This window comes from Callorhinchus milii, unplaced genomic scaffold (assembly GCF_018977255.1).
Source record: "Callorhinchus milii isolate IMCB2004 unplaced genomic scaffold, IMCB_Cmil_1.0 Scaffold1, whole genome shotgun sequence".
Taxonomy (NCBI): domain Eukaryota; kingdom Metazoa; phylum Chordata; class Chondrichthyes; order Chimaeriformes; family Callorhinchidae; genus Callorhinchus; species Callorhinchus milii.
The window spans coordinates 3,847,587-3,874,822 of record NW_024704742.1 but is presented as its reverse complement, the minus strand read 5'-3'; the positions used below and the strand labels follow the sequence as shown (position 1 = coordinate 3,874,822).

The 27,236-nt window shown below is 37.4% G+C and overlaps 1 protein-coding gene across 2 annotated transcripts in view; it reads left to right on the top strand.

Moving 5' to 3' along the window:
• Positions 1-27,236, top strand: part of LOC103184490 (SWI/SNF-related matrix-associated actin-dependent regulator of chromatin subfamily A containing DEAD/H box 1) — a 54,617-nt gene that overhangs the window by 20,304 nt on the left and 7,077 nt on the right. For both annotated transcript variants that reach the window (XM_042336812.1, XM_007902509.2), the window contains exons 7-17: positions 1,395-1,473; positions 4,675-5,087; positions 15,553-15,755; positions 19,553-19,643; positions 21,540-21,639; positions 22,340-22,399; positions 22,917-22,992; positions 24,722-24,857; positions 25,138-25,275; positions 26,345-26,440; positions 26,803-26,920. In XM_042336812.1, the coding sequence (XP_042192746.1) occupies positions 1,395-1,473; positions 4,675-5,087; positions 15,553-15,755; positions 19,553-19,643; positions 21,540-21,639; positions 22,340-22,399; positions 22,917-22,992; positions 24,722-24,857; positions 25,138-25,275; positions 26,345-26,440; positions 26,803-26,920 (1,510 nt within the window). The remainder of the gene's footprint in view (positions 1-1,394; positions 1,474-4,674; positions 5,088-15,552; positions 15,756-19,552; positions 19,644-21,539; positions 21,640-22,339; positions 22,400-22,916; positions 22,993-24,721; positions 24,858-25,137; positions 25,276-26,344; positions 26,441-26,802; positions 26,921-27,236) is intronic.

Genomic DNA, 27,236 nt, shown 5'->3' with positions numbered 1-27,236 from the left:
GCACTTCACAGAATATACTGTAAAGTGAATTGACTGTATATTTGTGGGCGAAACGTGGCAGCCAATTGCGCACAGCAGTGTCCCACAAACAGTCATGGATTGAAAATGACCAATTTATTATTGTTTTTGGTTTTGGAGGGATTATTATTAGGCTCTGTGTGGAGTAAGGAAACTTGCCCAAGGTTTCGCCCTCTGCCTGGAATTGAACTCAGGTGTCTCGCTTGCAAGGCGAGTGCTCCAACCACTGAGCTACAGGACTCCACAAATGATGCAAAGTACTCATTCAAATAAAGTGAGCTACTGCAGATCACTAGTAGTAGATATTAGTGATGTTACCAGAATGGTTAAGGAGAAAAGACCTGAAGTAATGAATCACAGATTGCAGGAAATATAACACAGAAATCATTGGTTCAAGAGTACTTCTAATTCCCAATATCTTCAGTAGCGCTTTCTGTTAAGGCTGGATTCTCCTGTGTGCTGAAAATATACGTAAAGTTTGCCTTCATTTTCAGAATCCTGCCTTTTTTTCGATAAAGTCTCAGTAATATCCAGAAACTTTATTCCATTTGGTCAAGTTGAGCTGGAAACTGATGACATTTGGGGAGCTTCATCATCCATTCAGTGTGATAATTTTGAATTACAGATCAAAGCACTGATTACACCCAGACTCTATTGCCTGAAGTTCAAGAAGATTTTAGAATATATCAGTTGTCTTTCAGAAGTTTATATCGTGCATGGTCACACATCAAAAGATCACAAGATTGTTTGGTTGAAGAAGGACCTTTGGCCTTTACAATCTCCTCATTCCAGAATTATGTCCCCCCATCATTGGATTGCCTTAGCCTCAACCTCCCTTTCTGGAAACCTGCTCCAGTTATTAATTAGCTTCATCTGAAGAACTTGAGAATTATAACTGTTTATCTGCCATCGATGAGTAGTTTATTCATTTTCAAATTTTAACTGACTCAATCACTTTTTCATTTTATAATATGATGGTAGTCTTGAGAGGTTGAAGAGCTGAATGGACACACCAGGATTTGAACCTAGAATCCTCTGGTTCTAAGTGACTTTGCCTTGTCTAACCCGTTGTTTAAATATTAAATCAACTTGGTTTATTCTGAAAATTTCTGATTGACATTTAAGTGGCACTTTTTCTGAAATGTAGACTATTTAATTGTTGTGATTATGTTTTGTTAGTGTTAAAGTTGCTGTTCTGAGAATGCGACAATGTGAAGGGATTATATGATGTTAAATAAACTAGGAATTTGTTTTTATACTTAATTTAGCTGTGTAAGTATGAGAGGGTCAAAATTCCTGGATACTAAACAGATGAAGAATTTGTCTTCATTCCCTGAATGTGTTACTACTGCAATTTATGCCTTGTCTTTCATTAGGAACTCCGGGAGGTTCTAAATGAACACGATTGGTCCTATTGGGAAGCCCTGGAAGCCTTGCAAGTGTTTGCCAATCAAGGTAAGACTTTCTCACAACTGTGTCTTTCTAAGCAGCTGCTTTTGCTTAATAAACTATTAAAAAAGAAGAATTTTTCATTTTTCAAAATATTTTGCAGTAATAATTTCAATGTATTTGCTTCTGCGATCGGTTTCTGCTTGCAGTCAAATCAGTGAAATATTTCAGCCCAAAATTGTTGCATTATGTTTTTTGACATAGAGGATAATCACTTATCTAAATCTCCGTAAAGCCAGAACTTCCCTCCTAATTTTATCATTCTGTAGATTCGTACGTTTAACCTTTTTTTAAACATCCAGATGATTTAATAATTCCAATTTATTCAATGAAAATAAACTGAGGGGAGCTTTGGCGTGGGATTCTATACTGGGAACTGTGATTACATACTGCTACCTCACACACTATAATATTTTCATTTGTAATGAAAAGTACAATACTTATTTCAGGACCTTGAAGAGGACCTACGTTCAACAACTCATGCAATGTTGAAGTATCTTCTACAAAAATAACGTAGAAAAAAAAAAAGTAGAGACCATTCAGAGAATCGTAGAATTGTAAAAATCTACAGCACAGAAGAAGGCCCATCGAGTGTGCCCCAGTTCTGAGCAAGTTTCATTCAGTCCCACTACCCTGCCCTATCCTCATACCCCCTTCGAGCCTCTGGCATTCATATACCTCAACTTCATGAAACCCATAATGAACTCTGCAGACACCCCTTCAATTTCACATCCTTCTCATCAACAATCCATCACCTGGCATATGTTTGTATGGAATATCGCAGAAGCTACAGGGAGCAATGCTCAAACAAATTGCTTTGTTCCTGGAAGCATTTTTTTAAACAAAAAAAGCCAGGTACTATGCAAAAAGATTGTCAGCCTGACCCAGTGGCAACACTCTCACCTCTTGAGTCAGATGGTTGTGAGATCAAGCCCCATGTCGGAACTCGCAATCTGATCGTCTTAGCTGACGCTCCAATGCGGTGCGGGTGGGGGTGTTGCATTGTTGGAGATGACGTCCTTCAGAGGAGATGTTAAACTGAGTTTCCTTCTGTCCATGGCACTATTTGAAAAGAGAAGGGAGTTTCTCCCGGGGTGTTCTGGCCAACAATTCCCCCATATAAAAATTGGTCGTTCATGGCTGCTTGAGGGATATTGGCTGTTTATGCGTTTGCTCACAAATACACAGTCCCTCCGCTTCACAGTAAATCCTGAGGTTTGGAATGACCACCTGATGTGAAAGGTGCTATACCACGGGCAAGTATTATTATCCTGGGGAAATCCAAAAATTCTTTGCACTGTATTTGCTTTTGAATTGAAATCACGCTTAAAGTGATACATTCTACAGCGGTGTTCTTAATAAACTTATTCATTGTTGCAATTGCTTGCAAATACACCAACTTCCCACATATATAATCTTAACGTTGCAACAAAAATATTGCAATGAATTTTAAGCTTTTTTTCTTCCCCTCATCAAAAAGATAACCTACATCCTGTTTGCAAAATCGCAATAGTGTTGCCCTTCATAAACAGGAATGTAGTGGGTTGGGTGATGCAAGTTTGCGATTCAGTGAAGAGGAATAACATTTCTTTCTTTTCCTGAGGGAGGTGATTCTTGCTGAGGTGCGTTGCATAGACGTAAATGGGTGGTTTTGGGAGCCTTGCCAGGCTTTTTTACTTTGACATCACAGCCAAACACCACCTGCACACAATGTACAATGGAATTCACTCGTTACTTCTGTGACATCCTCAGCCAGTTTTGCTTCCACTGTTTCCACCACTGTAAACACAGTTGAGATTTCAAACCTTGGTGGGGTTTTTGTGGTCAATGTAGCTTACCATATGGTATATCCACTGAGCTGCCAGGCAAACGTATAACTTTTTAAAGAGTCTGAAAACTGTTCCTTTGCTGTAAGGGTGCCCAAACCAACTGAAGAACAGATATTCATTTAGTTTTCAAAATGTAATGCAGCATAAAGTCTCTTAATAGACTACATTTTCAGGCTTTTGGTAATGCAGCTATTTCTAGTACAGAATGAATTGCATAAGGTAAATGTACAAAAGTATCTACTGTAAGTAGCTTCTACAAAAAGCATTTGTAAATGTTCTTCGGATCTTAAGCGAACAATGCTATTATAGCTGATAATCTGTGCATTTCAGTTAGCACTTTTACAATCATTTTTTGATTCTCTTTAAACATTATACAGCATTGCCCGAAAGACCCAAACCGACTTGTGAACATACTGAACTGTCATATTTTTGTTTTATGACAGTCCACGTTCACTATCCAGACACATTTAAATACTCTTGTCTCATTGGCTTGAAACAATATGATTCTTTCAGATCCAGTTTTAGTTTTTAGTTTGCGGCAATATTTAAGTAACCTTTGTACAAACTAGTTTCAAAGAGTGCAAAGTTATTTGCTTTTTTTAAGTCTACTAGGAGACTTAGTGCTGCATTGAATTTGGGAAACTGAAGTAATATTCGTCTTTAGTTGGTTTGGAAATTCTTACTTGCTCTTGTTGTTCATTTAAAAGGTATCCAAGTCAACACTTTGAATCCAAGTCAACAGCCTCACTGTACTCTGGAAAAATAACTCCTGTAGAATTTACTACAACCATTCTTGATGTGAAAAGCTTTGCTTGAATCCCACTGTATATTAGAATGGGTTTTTGTTTGTTATGGATCTTTATCTTCTCTTCTGAACTCTAAATTATAAGATTAACCTTGAACTTAATTTTCTTGAACCATTCTCAAGTCTGATACAGAGAACATGGTAAGTTTGAAAGAAATGGTAGAACTTGGTGAAGTAAAAATATTAATGTAACATTTTTTTCCAACGCAGCAATCTGATAAAGATGAGATAGCAGGCAGTTGTTGACTAGTTTAAGGCTTTGGGTTCCAAAAGCAAAAATATGCTTGATTTTCATGTGTTGGTTTTCAAATTTTAGAAACTCAAAAAATGTTGGAAGGATTCATCAATTGCTAGTCTTATTTTTTTTTAAATTTGGGTTTTGTTGCTCCACTTCTTTTAAGATTTGAGACCACAATATACCCTAATAGCATCGCTACTTCTTGCTTTTAAGAAGATAAGATTAACAATGAACATCTTACTTCAATGATTTTGAGATGTAAAGTAAACTTATTCTGGGTTTTACTTTCTCAGTGTTCCAAACTTGTTTGTATTTAATTTTTTTTATATCTTCAGAAGATGAAGTGCCTTCTGAATCAGAAGCTAAAAACATAAATGGAAACGAGATCACCTCAAACTTTAAAAAGCAGCCAAAAGAGATGCCACTTATGCAATTGAAACAAACTCCTGCAGCAGAAGAGCAGAATGGTAAAATAAAAAAACACGACAAAAGTAGAAAAGGTGGCAGAATCATTCAAAGAGAAACCAGCGATTCCGAAGATTCAGAACCCCTTTCTTCTGATGGTGACAGTTCACTTGACGAGGACTACAGCAGTGCAGATGAAGAGGTGGAAGGTGTATGCAGGACTAAAATTGTCAGCTTCCTGCAGGATGCTACACTGGATGAACTTACACTGATACCTCAATGTTCTTTGCGAAAGGCTCAGAAGATCACGGAGCTCCGGCCCTTTAACAATTGGGAGACATTGGTGAGCCTGCTTTTTTTTTTGAAAAAAATAATCCCCAAATCATTAAATAACCAACATTTATTGCACATAGGGAGACTTTAAAGGATGACCTTCATGTGATGAGATTCAAACATTACACTCATTCTGAACCAATAGCATTTGAAATAAGGATCATATGACCTTACTTTGAATACTATATGGGATGATTTTTACTTAAAAAGCCAAGCTGATTGGCTGGTAATCTGTCACTCATTCTGGTAACAGAGAAACTATATATGTATGTGGCTGAAGTGGGTGAAAGAAGAAGTGGCATTAAGGTATGAGGTGCTTGCAACCCAGTTCTTTGCTGTTTCAGCTCCAAAAATTGCAGAAGAAAAGCATGGGCTATGTTTTATTGCTATTTCAAAGTCTGAGTATGGACAGAAACCTTCCTGGGCAACAATATGGCTCAAGAAGCAGTCAATGATATTTTTGGCACCTTCTAGGAGGAACAGTTGTTTTTATGTTGAATTTTTTTTGAGCATTGTATTGATGGAAAAAGGATGGCTTTTGCAGTCAGGTTGCAAGGTTTCTACTGGTTATAGCCAGTTCACAGAAAATATCCTGGAAACCCAACGTTTAGAGAAAGTAAATTCTTAAGACATAGAGCCTGCAGGAATGAGAAAGCTTCAGTGGTAAGTAGCCATTTTACCTTTACAATCACTGTTCTGTTAATCCTTAAAAAAATGGCGAATCTGTTGTGAATTCCTCTAGAAATCTTGCAGGATGATAAATATTGTATGGTATATCAACTATTTAATTTAAACATTTGAGACTGGTTTGATTGTTCTTAAGCAATATTTTATGCAGTTATACAGGCCTCTGCTTCTTTGTCTAAATTAAATAATTTCAAATGTCTGTGGGTAACTGAAGCTTTTATTTTGCATTTTTTTAAAATCCAAAGAGTAAAAGAAGAAACGCAATCTACTGTTGGTTGCAAAAGAGACTTAGAAATCCGGTAAGCTTTTTTTTTAAAAAGGAAAAAAAGCCGTAAGATACAATCCAGGAGAAACATGTCAAGTATGTTGTTTTCAAACTTGTTTAAATTTGTTTCTAGCGGTTTTGATTGATGGCCCAAAGATTGCTCAATGCAACATAAGAACTTTTTTGTCGATTAAATTTTAAACAAATTTTTAAAAATGTGCAGTACAGTACAGTCAGCAACCTCACCCACATTTCAGATGCTGTTGCAGCTTGTCTAATCTAAATTGACAGTTTTATTACTTGTTCTTTGGCAGCTGCCAAGCATTCATGACTGAACATGAACTTTCTTCCCCTTTCTTGTATTTTTTTAGCAATTTGTCTTGCCAAAATTATGTGTCTGTATTACATAAAAAAAACTTCAAACAAGTCGTTTACATACTTAACCTATGAAACTAACAATGTGTTTGGATTTTATTTGACTGCAAAGCAACTATTAGAGTAGAGGGTTACTATGGAGAGTTTTTTGTATTTCTCCTGTAAACAAAGTGGACCACCATTACTTAAACCTTTATACGCCTTTACTTTTGTTAGAGCACTTGCCTCGCAAGCGAGAGACCTGGGTTTGATTCCCGACAGGGCGACACGTTGGGCAAGTTTCCATACTCTACATGCTGATAATGATCCCTCCAGAAAAAAAATAATAAATTGGTCACTTCAAGCCACGACTGTTTGTGGGACACTGTTGTGTGCAATTGGCTGCTGCGTTTCGCCCACAAACATAGTCAATTCACTTTACAATATCTTCTGTGAAGCGCTTTGAGATGTCTAAAAGATGTGAAAAAGCACGATATCAAATGCAAGGATTATTATTATTATTGAACTACCTTTACTTAAAATATTAGAGATTGAAAATGCGAATGAGGTTTAGGAATGTTAATTGGGAGAAAATAAATGTGAAACTCTGTAATATTATGAGCCTAAGGTAGTCTAAAAACAGATGAAATGGCCACCTAGTTATCTTGATTGCAGCTGATTTTCTGATTAATCAAAGAAAACAAGCAGGAATGGTTTCATAGAATGCTAGTTACATGAAAGCAGCAAACGTGTCAAAAAGTGAACAAATTCAAGTTTTTTCTTCAAGATTAAATTTCCCTCCAAATTGTATACATATTTAACAAACAATCTGTTTCAATTTTCTTTGAGTACTTGGCTATAATATGAAACTGTTAGAGTGCTGCTTTTGAAGTGATACTTTGAAGTTTATTTAAAATGTGTTTTTCAGAAAATAGCTTGCACCACTTGATTGCGCTATGTGGTTGTGCTGATGTATGAAATGCTGACATTAGGGAAAATTGGTTAGAAAAGCAAGCAAGAGATATATTATCTGATTTCATTGTATAGAGATCTTCAAAACTTCACAATCTTTTAGTATTGAATTGACTTTGTTTGAAGAAGGAGTTAATTGCATTCTACAGTTCTTTATTCAAAATGGGACATTTATTTCACAAGTTGGATCTTGCAAGACAGGAATTCAAATAAAGGGTTTTCCTGGAATTGGGAGATTTGTTCAGGCAGGTTGAGAACATAATGTTTGCAATCGAAGCGATTATTAAATTATAGACCAATAATTATATGTACCACGGGAAAACGGACAAATAGTGAGGTCATTTACAAAGCTTTTAGAACAAAATTTTAAGTATTTTAATTGAAGGCGACTAAGGTGTTAGTGTACAAGTCTGGTCAGAGTTGAGAATTCCAAAGGGGATATTTTTACATTTGCGACATTTGTACGCTTTGCAAGCATGGATCTACAAAACGCCGGTTGGGTGTGTACACATGAGTATGCTTGCAGCTGCTTTCTGAAATGCATTGTATTGCTTGAAGCCATATTCCAGCAGTGGCTTGAATTTTAATAAGACAAGCTCACATTGTTGTCATAATATTATTTAGTGGTGCCAAAAATGCAAGTTTTTCTGGATTGGGGTATCTGTTTTACAATATCATGGAAGGAATTCATTGAATCGCTAAATGTCTTAACTGTTTTCCTGTGTAAAATACTATGTTGATTCAATAGTGGCACCTCAACCAGAATAGGAAGTCTTCAAGAACAAAAGATTTAAGCTGACTCGGGCTTCCTCAAAGTCCAGTTAGCCACCTCAGATCCTGCACATGTACTATAGAGATACTACAACTTGGAGCCCAACATTGAAACTGATATGGAAAAGAAAGGAGAATTGTAGCTGTTCTTTTGTGGCCCAGGTTGTGCCTGTGAGCCTGCACCAAGGGTTGGCAATTAAAAATGCGTTAAGTGACATTGCAGGTAATTTCCTGGTTCTGGGTCCAATAGACAGTACAGTAAGACCGTCCTCGGCAATTTGCAGTAAAATGGAAAGAAGTCACCAAAGATGCAGAGTTCTTAAAGCAAATAAGTCTAGATTGTCCTTTGGACTCTTGTTTTTGCAGGATTCTTTACTCAGACCAGATGAGGGATCCTTGGCTGGTTACTGTTGGCTTCGGAAATAAGAAAACCTACTGGCCTTGATAAATATCTAGCAAGTTAGTGTGGCAGGATTGGCCATGGCGTGGCCCTCCAATAGAGGCCTCTGCAGCTGAGCATGAGTGCTCGCATGAGTCACAGAACCCCCTTGTGGCCAGGGAGGACCTATGACTAACTTGCCACTATGGATAACTTATCACTGTGCTCTTTGTTCTTGGAGTGAGAGTTATCTGGACTTAGAAGAGTATAAAACCTGGTTCTCGTGGTGGTGAATAACCCTTACATTTGGTACAGTATGTTTCACGATGGGAGGATGTCTCAAGGTGCTTCACAGATGTAAAGTACAGGAGAAACTTCCTTCACTTTTGGAATAGTGCCACGGAATCTTTAATATCGACTTGAGCAGGCAGAAGAAACCTCCGTTTAACTTCTTATTCGCAGGAGTGGTACCTCAAACAATGAACTGCACCGGAGTGTCAGCCTAGACATTGAGTTCAAAATCCCGTTGTGGGGCCTGAACACACAACCTTCTGACTCGGAGGCAAGAGTGTTACTAACTGATCCAGGTTGACATACTCGATGCTGAGGATTGAAAATGAGTGAATGTGGTGGCCATGTTTTTTAAAAAAAAAGGTGTTTGAGCCATACTATAGATTGAGCTATAAGATCAATTCATGACAATTTCTGAAATTTCAGTGATTGCTCCCCACTATCAATGTATTAACGAAGAAACTTGATCCATACGTGAGGGAGAATGGAATAAAAGGTTCAGGAGAGGGAATTGGGAGAGATGGAGGCTCATGTGGAGTATAAACACTAGTTGGGCTAAATTGCTTGTTTTTTGCTGTAGTAATTTTCTTTACACGTTTCTATGACTCTGCACAACCATTGGCTGAACTCCTTGATATTTAGGCGACGGTGGCCATTTGATTTAGCTTACGAGAGTTAAGTTAAACTAAGCATGATCATCATCCACGTTTTGCCAGAAAATATTGCGTTCACTTAAAAGGTTTTGTACTTCTCAAGATAGTATGATTGCTCTTTTTCTTTTTCTCCCACCATTTCTTGTATGAGTTCCTGCAAAACCACAGTGGTAACAATTTTGAAATCTTACAAGTAAATTTCTCCCAGATGTGACGCAACTTTCTCCAATTCAAAATTGAGAACACCAAGGCTATTCTGCTTAGCCCTAGTCGGTAGCTCTAACTTCAGGTGCTGACTATATTGACCTCCCAGGTTCCTTTCAGCCACTCCCCAGCTCTCTGCTTGGGTTCCTGTTCAGTCTTTGTAAAGTCTTTTGAGATGTTGTCCTAACATAAAAGGCATTATAAGTGTAAATTGTAGATTTTGGGTGGCTAATCAAAGTGTCATTCTACAGGTTTTTTTCTGTGTAACATAGTTCTTCCTACTCGTTCTGTTTGATTTGTGGATGACAGATTTTCACTGAACTGTACCGAATAAGCTACAAATGGCACATAAAATACAAAGGGTACTTTTTCTTCTAATTCTTCTAATTGAAAAAAACAAATGAGTTCAGAAAGAGATGCTAAAAGTCTAATACAATGCTTTCTGCAGTCCCCTCTAAATATATGTCAGTAGTATTTGGGAGAGGATTTTGTTATGTGGCACTGGTATTTATATCGTGTTTCAAAACTGCTTGATGTGCATCAAAGATAAAATTAACTTGCCAAATAAATTTTAACTGCAAATTAAGTAGATTTGCTACTGCAACAGGGTTTTAAATGTGGGTTAACTGATCAGACGGCAGCTGTAGACTGAGGTTTGTTTCATTCCTCAGGCAGTGCTAGTCCGATTTAATGCCACTCCTGCGAGTCAGGAAAATAAACAAATTTGCTGGGTGCAATTTGGTTGCTGCATTCACCTACAAAAAATAATAGTCACCACAATTTTGCCCACAAAATATTCACTTTACAGTATATTCTGTGAAGCGCTTTGAGAAGTCTAGAAGACGTGAAAAGCACTAAATCAAATGCAAGGATTATTAATATTATTAATTTACAGAAAAATCCTGGGAGGCACTTTCCTGATGTGAAAGTGCAATACACAATTTTGCCCATACAAAATAAATACAGTCAATTCACTTTACAGTATATTCTGTGAAGCTGTTTGAGACACCTCGAAGACATGAAGCGATATATCAAATACAAATATTATTTTTACGACAAGGCACAACACCAAATGAAAGGATTATCATTTTAGCAAATTTTAAAATATGTTTTGGTAGACTTGAGTAAACTGGACAGAATGCTGCAGCCAACACCAACTATTTCCATGTGTATCTACATCAGGTGCATACACTTACAGCCATCATAAAAAATACATTTTCAGAAATTGCTAAAGCTTCCAACTTTTGATCTGGGAGGAAAATTCATGCAAACTGAATTAAGAACCTGTCTCATTTGTAGATTATTGTTTATAATCACACAGCGCAGTGGATTGTCTTGAGAAAATGCTGTTTATGTCATCACAGTTGCATTTCCGCTAATTCTATAGTGATCTTGCTGCTAGTATTATTTCTAGTTGCCTTTGTCTGAGGGTGTCCACGATTCATGTGTTTTAATTTAACAGCAGTTCAACTCCTGTGAACAATCATCCTCGTTCCACACTTCTCAATTTAAAAGATTAATTCAGCATTAACTAAATGTCATAGTGTGCACTTGAGGAATCCATAATCTTTCAAGGATTTGGAACTATTGGTACCTTTGCATCAATCTAAATAAATACTCAAGTATTGTCAATACTTGCCGCAAATGGATGTGATATTGGAGTTTAGGGAAAAAATTCTTCTTGGTCTCCAGTTACTCTCTAAAATGAATTCTCTGGAACCTATGAATTTGTTCAGGGACCTGGAACACTGAGAAATGCTGAATTATGGAACATGTTGCATCAAGATCTTGGGTCTGTGTACTCTGGGTTATTAAATAGTCTACTTCCTTTCACCAGGGCAAAACAGGTTTGAGTTGATATTTGACCATTATTGTATCACTGATCTTTGAAAAACATTGTGTAGAAAAGGAGGAAGATTGCCAACTTGTGCTGGAAGTGAATGAATGTTTCTCAAGTGTTGATTTAATTCAGTGCAGCATTGCATCTAGGTTACAAAATCAAAGTCAAATCCAATAGTAAGCAAATCCTTGCACAAACAAATCATCGGCAGCAGCAATTTGTCTGTGCTTGTATTGTTAGGTCCAGGTTAATTTATTAGCGGTGTTCTTATTCTATATGTGTGTACATATGATCCTTGAATTATATGAAAGAAAAAAAGTTATCTTTCTTGTAGGATTCCAAGAGCCCTTTGTAAAATAAGCTTATGATGAGCAAATATGTTTGCTCTCATTGCACAGAATAAACGCATTTGCACATTTATCTTTTGAAGCTGATATTCTGACTAGTCAAATGTCTGAAGCATTAGTGCATAATTGTGACTGACTGACTAAAAATGTTTACTGTATTTTGTATAGATGCCTATTGTAGATTGACAATGGTCAGCAGGTTTGCTGATGAAACAAAACCAGGATCCTGGAATTAGTGATTTAATAGATGATCTTTTGACCTGGCTTCAATTTTTCAAGGATCACATTGTGCTCTTATTTTTTCCTCTCTCATTTTCGCTCCCTTGTGCACATCTTTTTTCTAGTTTGCTTTTTCATTTCCTCTCACACATACCACACACGTTTTCCTGCTAGGACCACCCTTTTCAAAGACTTTGGTTTACAAGATTATTAGGAGCCAAACAGTAACGTTTATGTTCCTCTAAGTACTGCCAATGAGCTGGTCTGTCATGAACAGTACTAGTAACTCCTTCCAAGTCTCAGCATGAAATGCACTAGAAAATTGCCATCATCCTCCTGCCACGCCCTTACCCATTGAGCAATGTTTCCACCAGTTAATAGTGTGGACTTCAGCAGCAGATGCTTTTCTTTGCTCATTAATCAAGGTGGATCCCAAGCCCTGGATAAATAAGCATGTGATTCTGAACCTGGACTCCAGGTAATGGTGTCTAGCAGCTGTTATGCCAAGTGTCAAACTTTCCTTATCAGCTATTTGATGAACATCTGCCTTTGACATGGTGGAAAGCAGTTGCAGGACAACTTGATGTTCTAGATGTCCACGTTCAGTGCCACTTACCAACTGCTTAATCCAGTTCCACATGTGAGGAGCTTTGTCAGAAATGTGCCAACTGTGAAGCCAACTTTCCTTCATTTCCTTAATTGACCAGTCAGTGTAGTCTGGAGCCCTGCCTCCCTGTAACCCAATTTATCATAAATCCAGTTCATTACTTGGTCGTTCAAGCAACTTTCACGGTAACCGAAACCTACCCAAATTGTGGACTTCACACACCATCCCATGGAGGCAGGGGAAAGAATTCTAAACAGATGTTCTATGTTACTCATGTAATTTGCTCAATCTACTTCACATTTAGCCTATTTCTATCTGCAGACAATTTCTCTTTCCCAACACCCTGGCTCCAGTCATGTAGTTTCTATTGAAATATATATTCATTTCAGTATGATTATCCTGAAAACCTCCAATGAAATTCCCAAGCACCCAGATTCTATTTTTATTTTTAATTGATGCATCTTGGCAGTCTTTTCCATATATCCGCTTTGTGATCAAATTCTCGTACTACAAATCTCTCCTTGTGTTGAGGCGTTTTACACACAAAATATGCAGTTGATTCACTTTACAGTATATTCTGAGAAGCGTTTTGAGACGTCTTGATGACACGATAAGGCATTATATCAAATGCAAGGATTCTTACTGTTGATAATTGTAACAATATGCTCTTCTGTACATGCACTGTAAAATCAAGTAGCCCCTCAGCACTTTAAAAATCTTATCACATTGCCCTCCTATCTGCCCTCCTATCTGCCCTCCCTCCAGTACTCTCTCAGATAAAAACATTTTTTTTCTGAATATCTCTCCTCATAACGTAAAATTCTATGTTTGAGACTAGTCCTTCTTATTCTTTAAACCCTTTCCCAGTTCATCAGTGGAGTTTATTAACATATATAAACATGTGTGAGAGATAGCGGGTACTCCTAATTATGTAATTAAGCAAATATAAAAGGGTTTATTATGTAATTAACAAATTAACCCTAACCCTAAGTTTTGAAGATGATTAAAATTAATTTAAACAATTTAATTAAAGTGAATTACTACTATAATTTTTGTTCAAGTTCCAAAGTGCATACATTTTCTGCTGTGTGGTAAACCTGAAATAGTTGTGTTGATGTTTGAGATTGGTATGACTAGTTCTAGTGTTAAAACAATATTGCTATTTAATGAAGAATTTTCTATCACCACTGCCATTAATGTAAAACTTTATGGATTAATTATGTCAAGTGGTCATTAATGGTATTTGTCTGATCATTTATACTGTGCAGTAAGGTAAATTTAAAAATATTTGTCCACTTACTGCTAGCAGATGTATTTGCATATTGTGCAGTATATAGTGCACTAAATTTGTGGTATTGCTCATTATCTGCATGGTTTCCTCATTTGAAAATGTGCATTTTCCACTAAAATTTGTAAAATGAGACGGGCTGGAAAATCTACCACTGATATTTGTTGAGAAATTGAGCGCGTTAAGAGGTAGAATTGCTACTTTTCTAAAAATTTGGGACCAGAGACAGATGTTGCACATTGGTCTCTCCTGTTTCTTTCTCATAAATTTTAGCTTAGTTTGGTATAAATTCGTTAGTCTGTTAAAGACCATGTTTCTATTCTGAGTAAAAATGGCTAAGAATATTGTGAGTTACTGAATATTTTATGCTGTGAAGCTTTACAATTTTTTCCCTTTGCGTTCAGGATTATAAATTTCAGAAATATGTTTTGGAACCTTTTTTGGAATGAATTAGTAGGAACAAATCCTATCTGTGCATGAGTACAGTCTCACCGGTTTGTACAACCATTGATGAATTCTAACTTGAGGCAAATTTAGGAGAATGCAAAATTTCTATCCAGACATGATTTATGGGACAAATAAAAAGAAACTAAATGTGAACGATCAAATGCTGTAAATCTACAGTCGATCGAGATCCTCAGTGTTCTGATAAAGGGTACATTTGAAATGTTAACCTATATTTCCTCTCAGGTGACAATCCATTTCTATTTTGATTTATGGTGTTGGGTTTACTTTTGTAGGAATGTGAGCACAATTTTACCTGACAAAACCACACAAAACCGAATTGTGCAGCCCAGAAAACAATGGTATCACTTCACAATTGTTTTTCAACAAACGGTTTCTTGGAAGAAATCTAGCTTAATTCATATTTTTAACAAATTAGAGTTTAGTTATTTTTTCCAGTGAATTGATTGATACAAACAATTCTCGCTTTTCTCGGGTTTCCACACAGCCCCTGTTAAGTACGCTGAATTGTAATTGCAAGTTTTATTTGGAAGTGGAAGCAATTCAGGTGGTAACCTATTGATCTCCTGAGATTGGGGGCTGTAAGGATTCTATCCTAAATTGATTAGACGGTTTCAACCTTGACACAAACACAGTACCACAAACACTTGATGTGACATCTTGTCATGAAGCAATTGAAAGTGCTCAAAACATTATTTTGTTGTGACTTATTTGGGAAAATGTGCAGGTAATCTGCACAGGCCACTACTCACAGTAACAATGAGATGTGACCAATCGATCCATGTGCGCAACCTCATGTACTCCATGAACAGTCATCCACAGAACTAAAATATCAGTGAATTGCACCATGGAAACTAACAGAATTTTTGTAGGAACTGGTGCATCAAAGAGTGCTGTTCTGAAGTTGGAGTTGAGGCCACTTCATCAGAATAGAGGGAGCTTTTATTCTGGAACTTGCCTTGACATATCTGACTTCAGCTAGCTTTATCCTGATAATGGCAAATAGTATGGATCGGGTTGGAGTGAGAGAAACTATTGCCGATGTTTAGCTTGAACATAATTATATACCAAAAATTTCAATACTGACCATTTTTATCTTGCTAACTTTTAACTTATACTTTTTTTTCCTCCAGTTTCAAATGTTCCAGCGGGCAAATGGTTTGTCTGAAGACCTGATATGGCATTGCAAGACCATCATCAACGAGCGGGAAGTAGTTCATAAGCTTATGTGCAGATGTGCAGACATCTCCCAAAGATTGGAAAAGCAAGTGACTCAAATTATAGATGATGGTGAAAGCAACAGTACCATCGAACAACCAGACATTCTCAACAAAAGGTAATTATTGATTAATACATTTGTTGTGTACAAGTATATTTTTCTTGCTCCACACGCCTGATAATAATCCCTCAAGAAAAAAAACAATAATAAATTGGTCACTTCAATCCATGACTGTTTATGGGACACTGCTGTGCGGAATTAGCTGCCGTGTTTTGCTCACAAATATACAGTCAATTACTTTCCAGTCTATTCTGTGAAGCGCTTTGAGACGTCTAGAAGACGTGAAAAGCGCTATATCAAATGTAAGGATGATTATTATTATTAGTTGCTATGCATTTAAAGTTAGACAAAAGCAGTGAAACTGCTTTGTGGGCTTCAGTGAATCTTCACCAAGCCATAGATAAAGTTGAACATGGTTAAGTGCTTATAAAACGTTTTCAGAGATCGAGTTCTGAAATATATGTGCGTTGCTGGGAATTTGACGATAACTATTACATGTAATATGAATTTCAACATTCTTCGTAATAGTCTAGAATTTCAAAGGTCATAGGATGTTTGTTTAATGTTAATTGGTGTATAATCTGCACGCAGATTCAAGCTGACAAACCATTCTTGGAACAGTTCTCCTATGGAGACCTGGAATGGAGAAATGGAATCGAAAATAGGTTGAAGTACAGAATTTCACTGCTGAATTTAGTGAATATATGGATATCATGGAAAAGATGTTTGTCTGTGTTATCAAACTTCAAAAATCCTGCAGAAAATGTGTTGATGCATGAAACGCATTTCCGTGGGACATCTACACCCATTTCAGTGTTTCATACGACTAATAACGTGTTACAGGTATTAAGTTTCATACACCATAACACCCAGCGGTTCAAATGCAAGATTGTCGTTCTCACATTCAAATCCCTCCTTAGTGTCGTCGCGACCTCCTTCAACCCAACCAACCCAGCCGCTACCTTCAATCAACTTCATGTTTCCTGCCCTATCTGCCCCACCGCAAGCGGACTTCCAGCCATTCTGCCGCCGCTCTTTGGAGCTCCAACTTGCTTCCTCCCTCCCCTCCTCATTCATGGTCTGATTCAAGACATACCTTTGTACCTGCACTTTCGGTCATCGCTCCCCTCCCTGCTCCCTTCCGCAACCACCCCCTCACCACCTCCCTGTTTGGGTGCCCAGCAAGCAGGGTCAAGTGCTTTTAGACACCCTCCTGCAGGAACGTTGCTGTATAAATATATATCATATTGTATAACACTGGACCTTAGATGTAATCATGCAGGGAACACAATGGCTTTGTCTCTTTAATGGTTGGTGCCACTATAGAAACTGCCGGACTTGTTGTCTACGACTCAACTAAAGTTGCCTTCGACCTCTGACAAAATCTAACCCAACATTAATATTGTGACATTATGATTCTTGATAATGTTTAAGCATATTGTCTCAAATGATCACAAAAGAATTGCTCTTGATTTCTCCCAAATACTGTATCACCAATGGATACTTAAGCATGTTTCAGTTTGATTTGAATTACGCAATGCATTCCTGTCTTGCCTACAGTTGAACAAGTTTAAATCAGAGATGACAGGTTTTAAATGTCTTCTCAAATGCTTTATGCATTGCATTAATATAAATGACTAATAACATTTAGGGTTTTTAAAAGATTCAATCAGGAGTGGATGATGAGACACGTTTCCTTTAAGCACATGTCTGGATTTGGTTCAGCCTTTAAGATACAAGACATATCAAGTTTCCTTTATTTGTAGTAACTAAACAAATAGTGTTGTCTGAAATGTTCTGTCCACATGCAGTGCATTTAAAACGGTGAGGTTGCGGAGCTCAATTTGAAAATATTCCTTGATTGAGTTTTGAGTGCATAGCCTATTTAAATCATATTTGTTCTTAATGACTTAATTTCCTTTGAGCTGAACTGACTCCAAGGTGACATGTTTGGGAATGGAGTGTTGAAATCAAGCAGCCATCTGTGGTGGTCTCAGTAGTCTGGTTCCTGAGCCAGGAGGGTCCGTGATAGTCCAGGGCACTGTTCATGAAATCACAATCTCGTTGGCTCATCGGCAGAACTTAAAGGACAGACCAGTCACTGGAGCAGGAAATTCTCCCATTCAACACCAACAACTTGCATTTATATAGCTCCCTTCACGCGGATTCCAGGCAGGGTGAAACCTTGGGCAAGTTTCCTTACTCCACACAGAGTCTAATAATAATCCCTCCAAAACCAAAAACAATAATACATTGGTCATTTTTAATCTACGACTATTTGTGGGACATTGCTGTGCGCAATTGGCTGCCGCGTTCGCCCACAAATATACAGTCAATTCACTTTACAGTGTGTCTGTGAAGCGCTTTGGGGCGTCCTCCTGACGTGAAAAACGCTATATCAAATGCAAGGATTATTATTATTATACTGTAAAGTGAATTGACTGTATATTTGTGGGCGAAATGCAGCACCCAATTGTGCACAGCAGTGTCCCATAAACAATCGTGGATTGAGTGACCAAATTACTATTTTTATTTATTACTGTGGGATTATTATTCCCAGAAAAGCATCTGCCAATCGACTAACAACCAGGTTCTGTTGCAGGGCTGTTGCTTTGTACTCACTGGTACTGTACTTTCCTGAAGTTGGGCAATTCCTGATCTGTCTGGTTTGAAGTATACATTCTATTCAAGTATAGGTACTCTGAGATGTACTTGACTTTGGTCTCAAGCAGGTCACCAGAGCAATCCAGTAGCTGAAATGCATGTTAAGTTTCACCTTTGGTTTTAGTTGAGTGAGTAAAGCCAAGAATAAATATCTTATTGCATCAAGGTATCAAAATAAAAATGAAAATAAACCAGTGTGAGCAAACACATAATTGGTAGAACTATTAAAGAATTAAGAAATTAAACTAATCAAAATACGTCGTCCTCAACTTTATTAGATGATGTGGCATCCTGAATCAGATAGCCCAGAGATTGAGAGTTGCGAATTCCCTTACTTGTTTTTATTTTGTGCACAGACGAGACTAGACCGTAGGCTTATTGCTACATTTGACTTTGAGCTAGGAAAACTGTTAATAACTTTAAAGTAATTTTTATTTTTTAAAAAAAAGCTTCCTGAAGGCAAAATTTCTTAAGTCTTCAGGTTAGGATTTGGAGTCTTTCAAGAGTTAATTATTTTCAGGAACGCTCTTTTTAATCAGAAAATAATATTTGGACGTGCCCTTGCGAGTTTGGAATTTCTTGCGTTAATTGACGATCTGTCATCACGTTCAGGATGCACTTGTTAACTTTCAACTAGTTTTGATGTTTTGTGATTGAATGTCTAATACCCAAATCATGCAATTACACAGTACAGAACACGCTCAATGTTCAATTTGAAAAATGTTGCACCTTTTATCCACCCAACTATTAGCATTTCAGATTTTAAATCCTATTAGCTGAATTAAGTTGCCTTTGAGGATAAATATCAGGTGAATAGTATATTTAACAGATGAAATGTTGAGTGAAAGGATTTATTTCAGTATTATTTAGGACTGTCCTCCCAACTTCATCTGTTGTCTGGACAGTTTACGAGATTGGGCCTCAAGCAAGTTGAAATCTAAAGGATTATATTCTCCAAAAGCACTAATAGTTTAATCTGGAGATGTTTTGATATTTCTCCCATTCTTCGTTCTTCGTTTCTTCAATTTATCCTTCAAATAGAAACTTTTGAGGGTCAAAATTAATATTTTAGTTCAGATCTTCTTTCCTTACATAACCGGAAATAAGCATAAATCTAAATGTGTTTCAATTTGTTAAGTTTTGTTTTAATCTTCTTGTCAATTCATATCTGTCTCGCTTCTGTTTCACAGTTTGGAGCTTAAGGCATATCAATTAGTTGGATTAAATTGGTTGGCTTTGCTGCATAAACATCACGTGAATGGCATATTAGCAGACGAGATGGTGAGTAATACTAGTTTGTCATTTTACTTATAATTAGGTTTTGATGGTTGAAGATTTGATCCCAAAACAATACTAGAGATGAACTGAGCAGAAGGAATGAAGTATATAACTTGGTTTCAGGTTCCGACACTGGATAACAATGTTTATTCTGAAGGTGTCAAAATCCCAATGTATTTTTCCCTGGAGAAAATAATCTATGTACAATATTGGCTCACATTCAAACTTCTGCAAAGCTATGACATCCATGGTGCCAAGCCACATGACCACAGATAACAGCTTGAAAGCAGGCTACTTGGTGTGACTCAGTATCCTCCCTGACATTACTGAATTTTACTTTTCATTCTTCATACCTGCAGGGGATGAGTTTGCAAGGTGCTACTGGATGCATTCAACTCTTTAAAACACTTTGTCACTCAACAGCTTAATTGATTTTGCATTGAGACATTAGTTAAGAATGTTTAGACTACAATTTCTGTTCAGACTACAAATACTGGTTTACTTTGTTAAGCAGATCAACTGGTATTCCAAAATCATAACTGGTTTGGCTGAAAAAGTGCTTTATCCCAATTGATCTCTTGCATACTATCCTCTGGATGCCAGTGGAATTACATAAAATGATACGTCATGAAATCAGGTCATTCGGCCCAACTAGTTTGTGCTGATGTTTATACTCGACACGTACCTGCACGCCTCCTATGTCTCTCTCCTATATCCCTCTATTTCCTCACCCTCATCTTGCATCAAGTTTTCTTTATGTTGGATGCCCTTCAACTGCAACCAGTGTGAGTTCCATACATCGCCACCCTATGCGGGAAGTTTCTCGTATCCCTTAAGAAGTCCTGTAGCTCAGTGGTTAGAGCACTCGCTTTGCAAGCGAGAGATCAGAGTTCAATTCCAGGCAGAGGGCGAAACCTTGGGCAAGTTTCCTTACTCCACACAGAGCCTAATAATAATCCCTCCAAAACAATAATAAATTGGTCATTTTCAATCTACGACTGTTTGTGGAACATTGCTGTGCGCAATTGGCTGCCGCGTTCGCCCACAAATATACAGTCAATTCACTTTACAGTATATTCTGTGAAGCGCTTTGGGACGTCCTCCCGATGTGAAAAGCGCTATATCAAATGCAAGGATTATTATTATCTACTACTGGCTGTCTTTTATTTCTGTCCCATTGTTTTGGACTCGCCAACAGGTGGAAACAATTTATCAAAGTCCACCTTATCAAATTCTTTCATAATCTTAAATACTTCTATCTTGTCCCCGACTCAATCGTCCACAACTCGGGAGAGAAAATCTCCAGTGTATCCAATATTTCTTAATCGTTTTATCCATTCATCCCTGATAATAATAGATGCCCAAAGCTGTACAAACCCCAAGTGTGTGAAATTACCAAAAATTCTTACTATGTATCATGAAAAATTCCTTTTAAGAACAACCGTAATAGTATTTCAGCACCTTTGGACGTGAAAGGCGCTTTACCAACGTCATTTTGTTTTTGTTGTTGTATTTCTACACAATCAGATTGGATTAGTTCTTTCAAAAAGTGCTGGTTCCAAGAATACAATAAATTTAAAATGTTCGTGGCAGAGCTAGTATGCTTGTAATTGTAAACTCATTCTCCACTGTGGAGCTGCACTGAGCAGAAACTGAGTACACTAATTAGGAGGTACACTATAAGATGGTTTTGCATGGCTTCAAACATCTCATTTTAAAACTGCTATGTTGGAGGGGACTTCGAAGTATATCGTCTGCCTCCCTTGTAGTGTGGAGAAGTTGTTTTCTGTTTCCATACAAGATTTTAACCATGCAAAAAAAAAAGTCTAACATGACAGACATTCATTTTATAAAATCGTAATTTCATGTTTGAATGATGGACTCTTACTTTGCTTGCAGGGCTTGGGAAAGACTGTACAAGCCATAGCATTCCTGGCCTTTCTTTACCAGAAAGGAGACAAAGGACCACATCTCATCACAGTACCTGCCTCTACTCTAGGTAATTTGAGACAAAACACCATTAATTTAACAGTACTCGAGAGTAAAAAGACAAAATACCACAACTTATCCTGTTGTGACACTTTGCAGGCAGTGTTTCGTATTCTTGTACTGTTATTGAAAGCTTGCTGAATTTTTTTTAGGTGGTATATTTCTAGCAGGATATGTATTGAATTTCAGCTATTGCTCTGTGTTACCAGTTACCAGTGCTTAATAAATGCCAAAAGTCATAAAACGTATTCAGCAATGATGATTTCAGCAATGATGATTGTCTCATGATTTTACAATTTGTTCAGTGATTAAGAAATGTCTGTATAAGCATTGTAGGAATTTCATTTCACATAATATTTGAAATTTTTGAGCAGTATCTTATAAAAGTGATCCATTGACCTAACTTTAGTTCAATATATATATATATATATAAATAAAGATCTTGATCGGGTACCATTTTATTCAAACCTACTGCGATATGAGAACATATTGCAGTAGTAAATAAGATACATTTTACTCAGTGCTGTACAGCTTTATTTTCTATCAATGTGTAACTCACAACACATTGATTAGTTAATCTAATTACTACATTTTTTTTTGTTTTGTGTTTAATGTTGTTTGGTGAGTATTCTGTAAAACAACAGTAAATATTAAGATTTAATCTACAGTTTAAATGAGCATATTAAGTTTTTGTTCTGTGATTTCCCCAGACAACTGGATCCGAGAATTTAAGCATTGGTGCCCTGAACTCAAAATCCTTTTGTATTATGGTAAGAAAAGTACTACTTTTGTCTTTTTTCTCTTCGTTCTTTTTCTCCATCTCCACGTGTACAGTTTGGAACTGTGAGGAATTTTATTGTGGTATCTCTTACTAGTTAATCAGCACAGACTCTTTGTTTTAGTACAGTACTTTCATCCGCCTAGTTTGCAAGCTGAACAATTAACCAAAAAGTCACAGAAGCAAACCCTAATGTACTCGGTCTGCATTTTGCCATAAAGATCTACTTGCCATCTCACAAATTGTCTCTTTAGCACACTACCTTCTGTATATTTGCCAATAAATACAGTCACTGAACTTTACAGTAAAAATCCACTGAAGCGATTTGACACATTTTGACGACATGGTAAGGTGCAATATCAAAAACAGGAATTATTATATTTAACTATACATGGTCAATTAATGGTTAATGGTTTGAGTCTGTCATTTAAAATGCTCCTTGCATCCTTCGCGCGTATATATAGCATCTAATTAATTGATGCTTATGATTGTGTATTTTCTGTGGTTAGGTTCATTGGAAGATAGGAAGCTTCTCAGATCTGACATACTTCACAAGATTGTGGACTTCAATGTCATAGTAACCACGTAAGTTGTGGATTTGTCTTTTTTATTACACGCATTTTTACAACCAATACTAAACGTCAATAAATTATCAGAGATATTCACATCTCACAAAATCACTAGATCAGTTTGGCTGAACAGGATCCTTCAGCCAATCTGATCTCATCCTGCCAGAATAACCATGCTACCTTCACCCCCATCACAGCGTCAAGCTCCTTTTAAATGAGTCCAGTGTTGTGGTTTTTCCACAGTTCTGTGGAAAAATTGCAGCTCACCTTTTAGCCCAACTCATAGCTCATTCCCCGAATACTGGAGATGATGATTATTATGATCCTTATTGCATTACTCTACACTGCCTCTGGGACCTGGTCAGCCCCCTTTTGTCGCAGTGACCAGAGCTGTACGCAGGCAGTACTCTAGATGTGGCCTGATCAGAGCAATATCCAGGTAGAGGATGCCATCGGGGGATGTAAACACAGTTGATTTAGCAGTACACCCCGGCTGCACTGATAGCGGCAGACAAGTTTGTATCTGCAGGAAATAATCAGAAGTCTGTACTTTGAAGAATGTACGTAGAATTTGAAGTTTATTTTAAGCAAGTTATATCTAGGTAAGTAGTTCAACTTTTACAGGCATATTATTTGACCTATTTTAAAAAGTCATCGGAATTTTTTTTGCTGCTGTGGTACCTATTCTACATCACTAGAGGGAGCATAAACTCAAGGTTAGATTTCTACTGTCTAAAAATTTGTCCTAACAAGTCAGTTTATGCTCCCTCTAGTAGCAGAAAATGTGTCCTGCAGCACTTCCTTTCAGGACTCCAATAATCATGTGCTTATTTGATATCCCATCAGTTTTGTAAAAAGCATCAAATGATTTGCAGTAGATAAATAACCAGCAATCTCAATTGTGAGTCCAATGGGGATTAAATGGCTTCATGATGAGGCAATCATATTATAATAATAATAAATAATAATAATCCTTGCATTTGAAATAGCACTTTTCACGTCTTCGAGACGTCTTAAAGCGCTTCACAAAATAGACTAAGGTGAATTGACTGTATATTTGTGGGCGAAACGCGGCAACGAATTGCGCACAGCAGCGTCCCACAAACAGTCGTGGATTGAAGTGACCAATTTATTATTGTTTTTTTTCTTTTCCGGATTATTATCAGGCGTGTGGAGTAAGGAAACTTACCCAAGGTTTCGCCCTGCCGGGCATCGAACCCAAGTCTCTCGCTTGCGGAGTGAGTCTCCAACCACTGAGCTACAGGACTCCACATTTTATGTTCTAATCGGTTATCTTCCTCCTGCCCTAAACATGTTGTCTTATGTTGGGATTTATAATAAGTTCCAAAGGCGGTTCTGCAGCCTTCTGATACTCCCTCTATCCAAGTGATATTTTTATGTTTTATGTATGAGGCAGATTGTTTGTCCATGAGGGAGTAAGCCATCATAATATGTCCCAATTCTATCCTCCTCTGACGTTCATGTTCCAGCAGAAGTCATTGGATAGCGATGAGGACCATTTCTGATCGTGCTCTTCCCCAGCCAAGGGAAATTTTAGCGTAGACAAACTAACTCAAAATACCCTGTCTTCTGTATTAAACTTAATTAAACTCTTAAGCAATAATCATGAGAAAGTTGGACATTTAAAAACAAAAATGCAACCTTGGATTTAATTACGTATACTGTGAGTTTGCATTGAACCAGAAATGCATTCCAGTTTATATTTTCATTATTCCACTCTTCAGGTATTCCTGTTCAATTAGTAATGCAGATGATCGCAGTCTCTTTCGACGTGTAAAGCTCCATTATGCAGTTTTTGATGAAGGTCACATGCTGAAGAACATGAGTACCATCCGTTATCAGCATCTAATGACATTTAATGTAAGTTTAAGACAAATACCATTTGGTCTTCAGGCTATTTTTGTCTTGTTTTAATCTAATGTTCAGTGTCACATGTAATCATCCCAATTTGCTGGTTTCCTTTGGAAGATTTCTAGTGCTTGTGACCCAGAATTTCTGCTATTTTGTTCAATTTAAAAAATCTTGGATATTCTGGATATATTTTCTAAACTTCGCGATAAACAGTTATAAATATTCTTTAAAGAGCAAGAATGTTCTGTATAAATTTTGATCCACTTTTATATATCTCTTTAAATACTAGGCTCAACATCGCTTACTGCTGACTGGAACTCCACTGCAGAACAATCTCCTGGAACTGATGTCTCTGTTAAATTTTGTCATGCCAAACATGTTCAGCAGTAGTACCAGTGAGATCCGAAGGATGTTTTCTTCTAAAGCGGTAAGCACTAGGCAACTTTAAGAGAAATGATTTATGTGTAAAGAGCTATAAAAATATGGATTTTTTTTTACGAGATTGGACATTTTCTGAAAGGATATTTAGTGATGGTTGCAAGACTGGATGAACATTTTTTTAACTTGATTTTCCAAGGGAAAAGAGCTCAGCGACGAGTTATCCGGACTGGCAAGTTAGGGATAGGTCCTCCTGGGCCACACGAGACTCTCTGATTGGTGCAGGTGCTTGCGGAGGTTGCATGCACATGCTCAGATGCATCCAGGGCTTCGGTGGCTGGGCTTTCAGCCTCTCTGCCCCCACCCTCTGGAACTCCATCCAACAGTCTCTTTGCCTCGCTTCCTCCCTTGCCTCCTTCAAGGCCGGTCTCAAGACCCTCCTCTTTGATCGTGCATTTGGTCGGCCTCCCACCTCTCTGCCGTCCCTCACCCCTTTCCCACCCCTCCCCCCATGCTTGGGTCTGACCCCTGACTGTCCAGCGCCTTGGGATGTCCTCCCAACATGAAAGGCGCTCTATAAATGTAATTTTGTTGTTGTAAAGCAAAGTCCCTTATTAACATTTTGCATTTGAAGCTTCTGGGATATTGACACCATGGCGATTTAAGCTGTAGTGACAAGTTAAGCCAGGGTTGAAGTTATCAGTTTACTGTATAAGAACTTTGAATAAACTTCTTGGTTAATGGGAAGTTTTGTGCTGAGGCGCAGTGCCTACGAGGCACTAACTGATTTCAAAGATCCTTACTGATTAAAGAGAACACTTATTCCATCACACTGAGCTGGATTCAAGCCCACAGGTGAAATAACTACATGCTTTTTGTAAGCATATAAAAGCATAGGAAAAAAAACCTGATGTTTCTTTTCTGTTTCTGTTTGCTATTAGTGTTAGCCGATGTCGTTTTTTTCAATATATGTAGACATGCTTTTCTAAGATCCAAAAAGTTAATTCAAGCAACACTTGTAGGTATCTTCATAGTGCTGTTGTCTCCGAACATAACTGCTGTTTTCATATCTGGATTTTGTTTCTGCAATTCAATATGAGTGTTTTGTTTATTTTTAGAAAACCTCAGATGAACAAAGTACCTTTGAAAAAGGGAGGATTGCTCATGCCAAAAAGATCATGAAGCCATTTATCTTAAGGAGACTAAAAAGTGAGGTAATGATATATATACATTTAACAGTGGAATCAGTTGGGATGTTTAAAATAGAAACGGGTAGTGAACATAAGTATTTGAGGTATTAAAGAGTTGGATGAAAAGTTAAGATATTGAGATAAAAAAAATTATAAGATCTATTAAATTAGAACAAACTTACTGAATTGCTCCTCCTATATATAAATCCCAAAGTCCTGTAAATATACAAAACAATTAGAGTATAAAATATTTCAGACATCTTTGGCAATAGTAGAAAACCAGAAGATTGGTACTGACTGACTGTTGGGAAAAAGACATGTATTTTATTGCTCTTAAATTATTTTGAAAGACTTTGGTGGCACAAATTGTTTTTTTGTTTGTTTAGGTTTTGCAGCAGCTACCACCCAAGCAGGATCGTCTAGAGATATGTTCAATGTCAGAAAAACAGGGGCAAGCATACACTGCCCTTTTCAAGAAGTTAAAGAGGTCGATCAACAGAAATGGTAAGTACTGTATCTGGTAAAAGCATAACACCTATTCTCAACCTATTCACCAAGCCAGTATGGAACCTTGCTGTCTTATTTGACCCGCAACTGTCTTTTAAACCCCACATCTGTGCCACGACCAGCTCTGCTTTCCCCCAACTCTGCAACATTGTCCACCTCTGCCACTATCTCTTCCCTTAGGCTGCTGAGATCCTTATCCTATCTTTCATTACATCCAGGCTTGACTTTGCTAACTCCCACGCTAAGCTCTGTGACCCCATAACTCCTATCCTCTCCTGCCTTCACAAGCTCCCCGTACCCCAGATGATCAAGT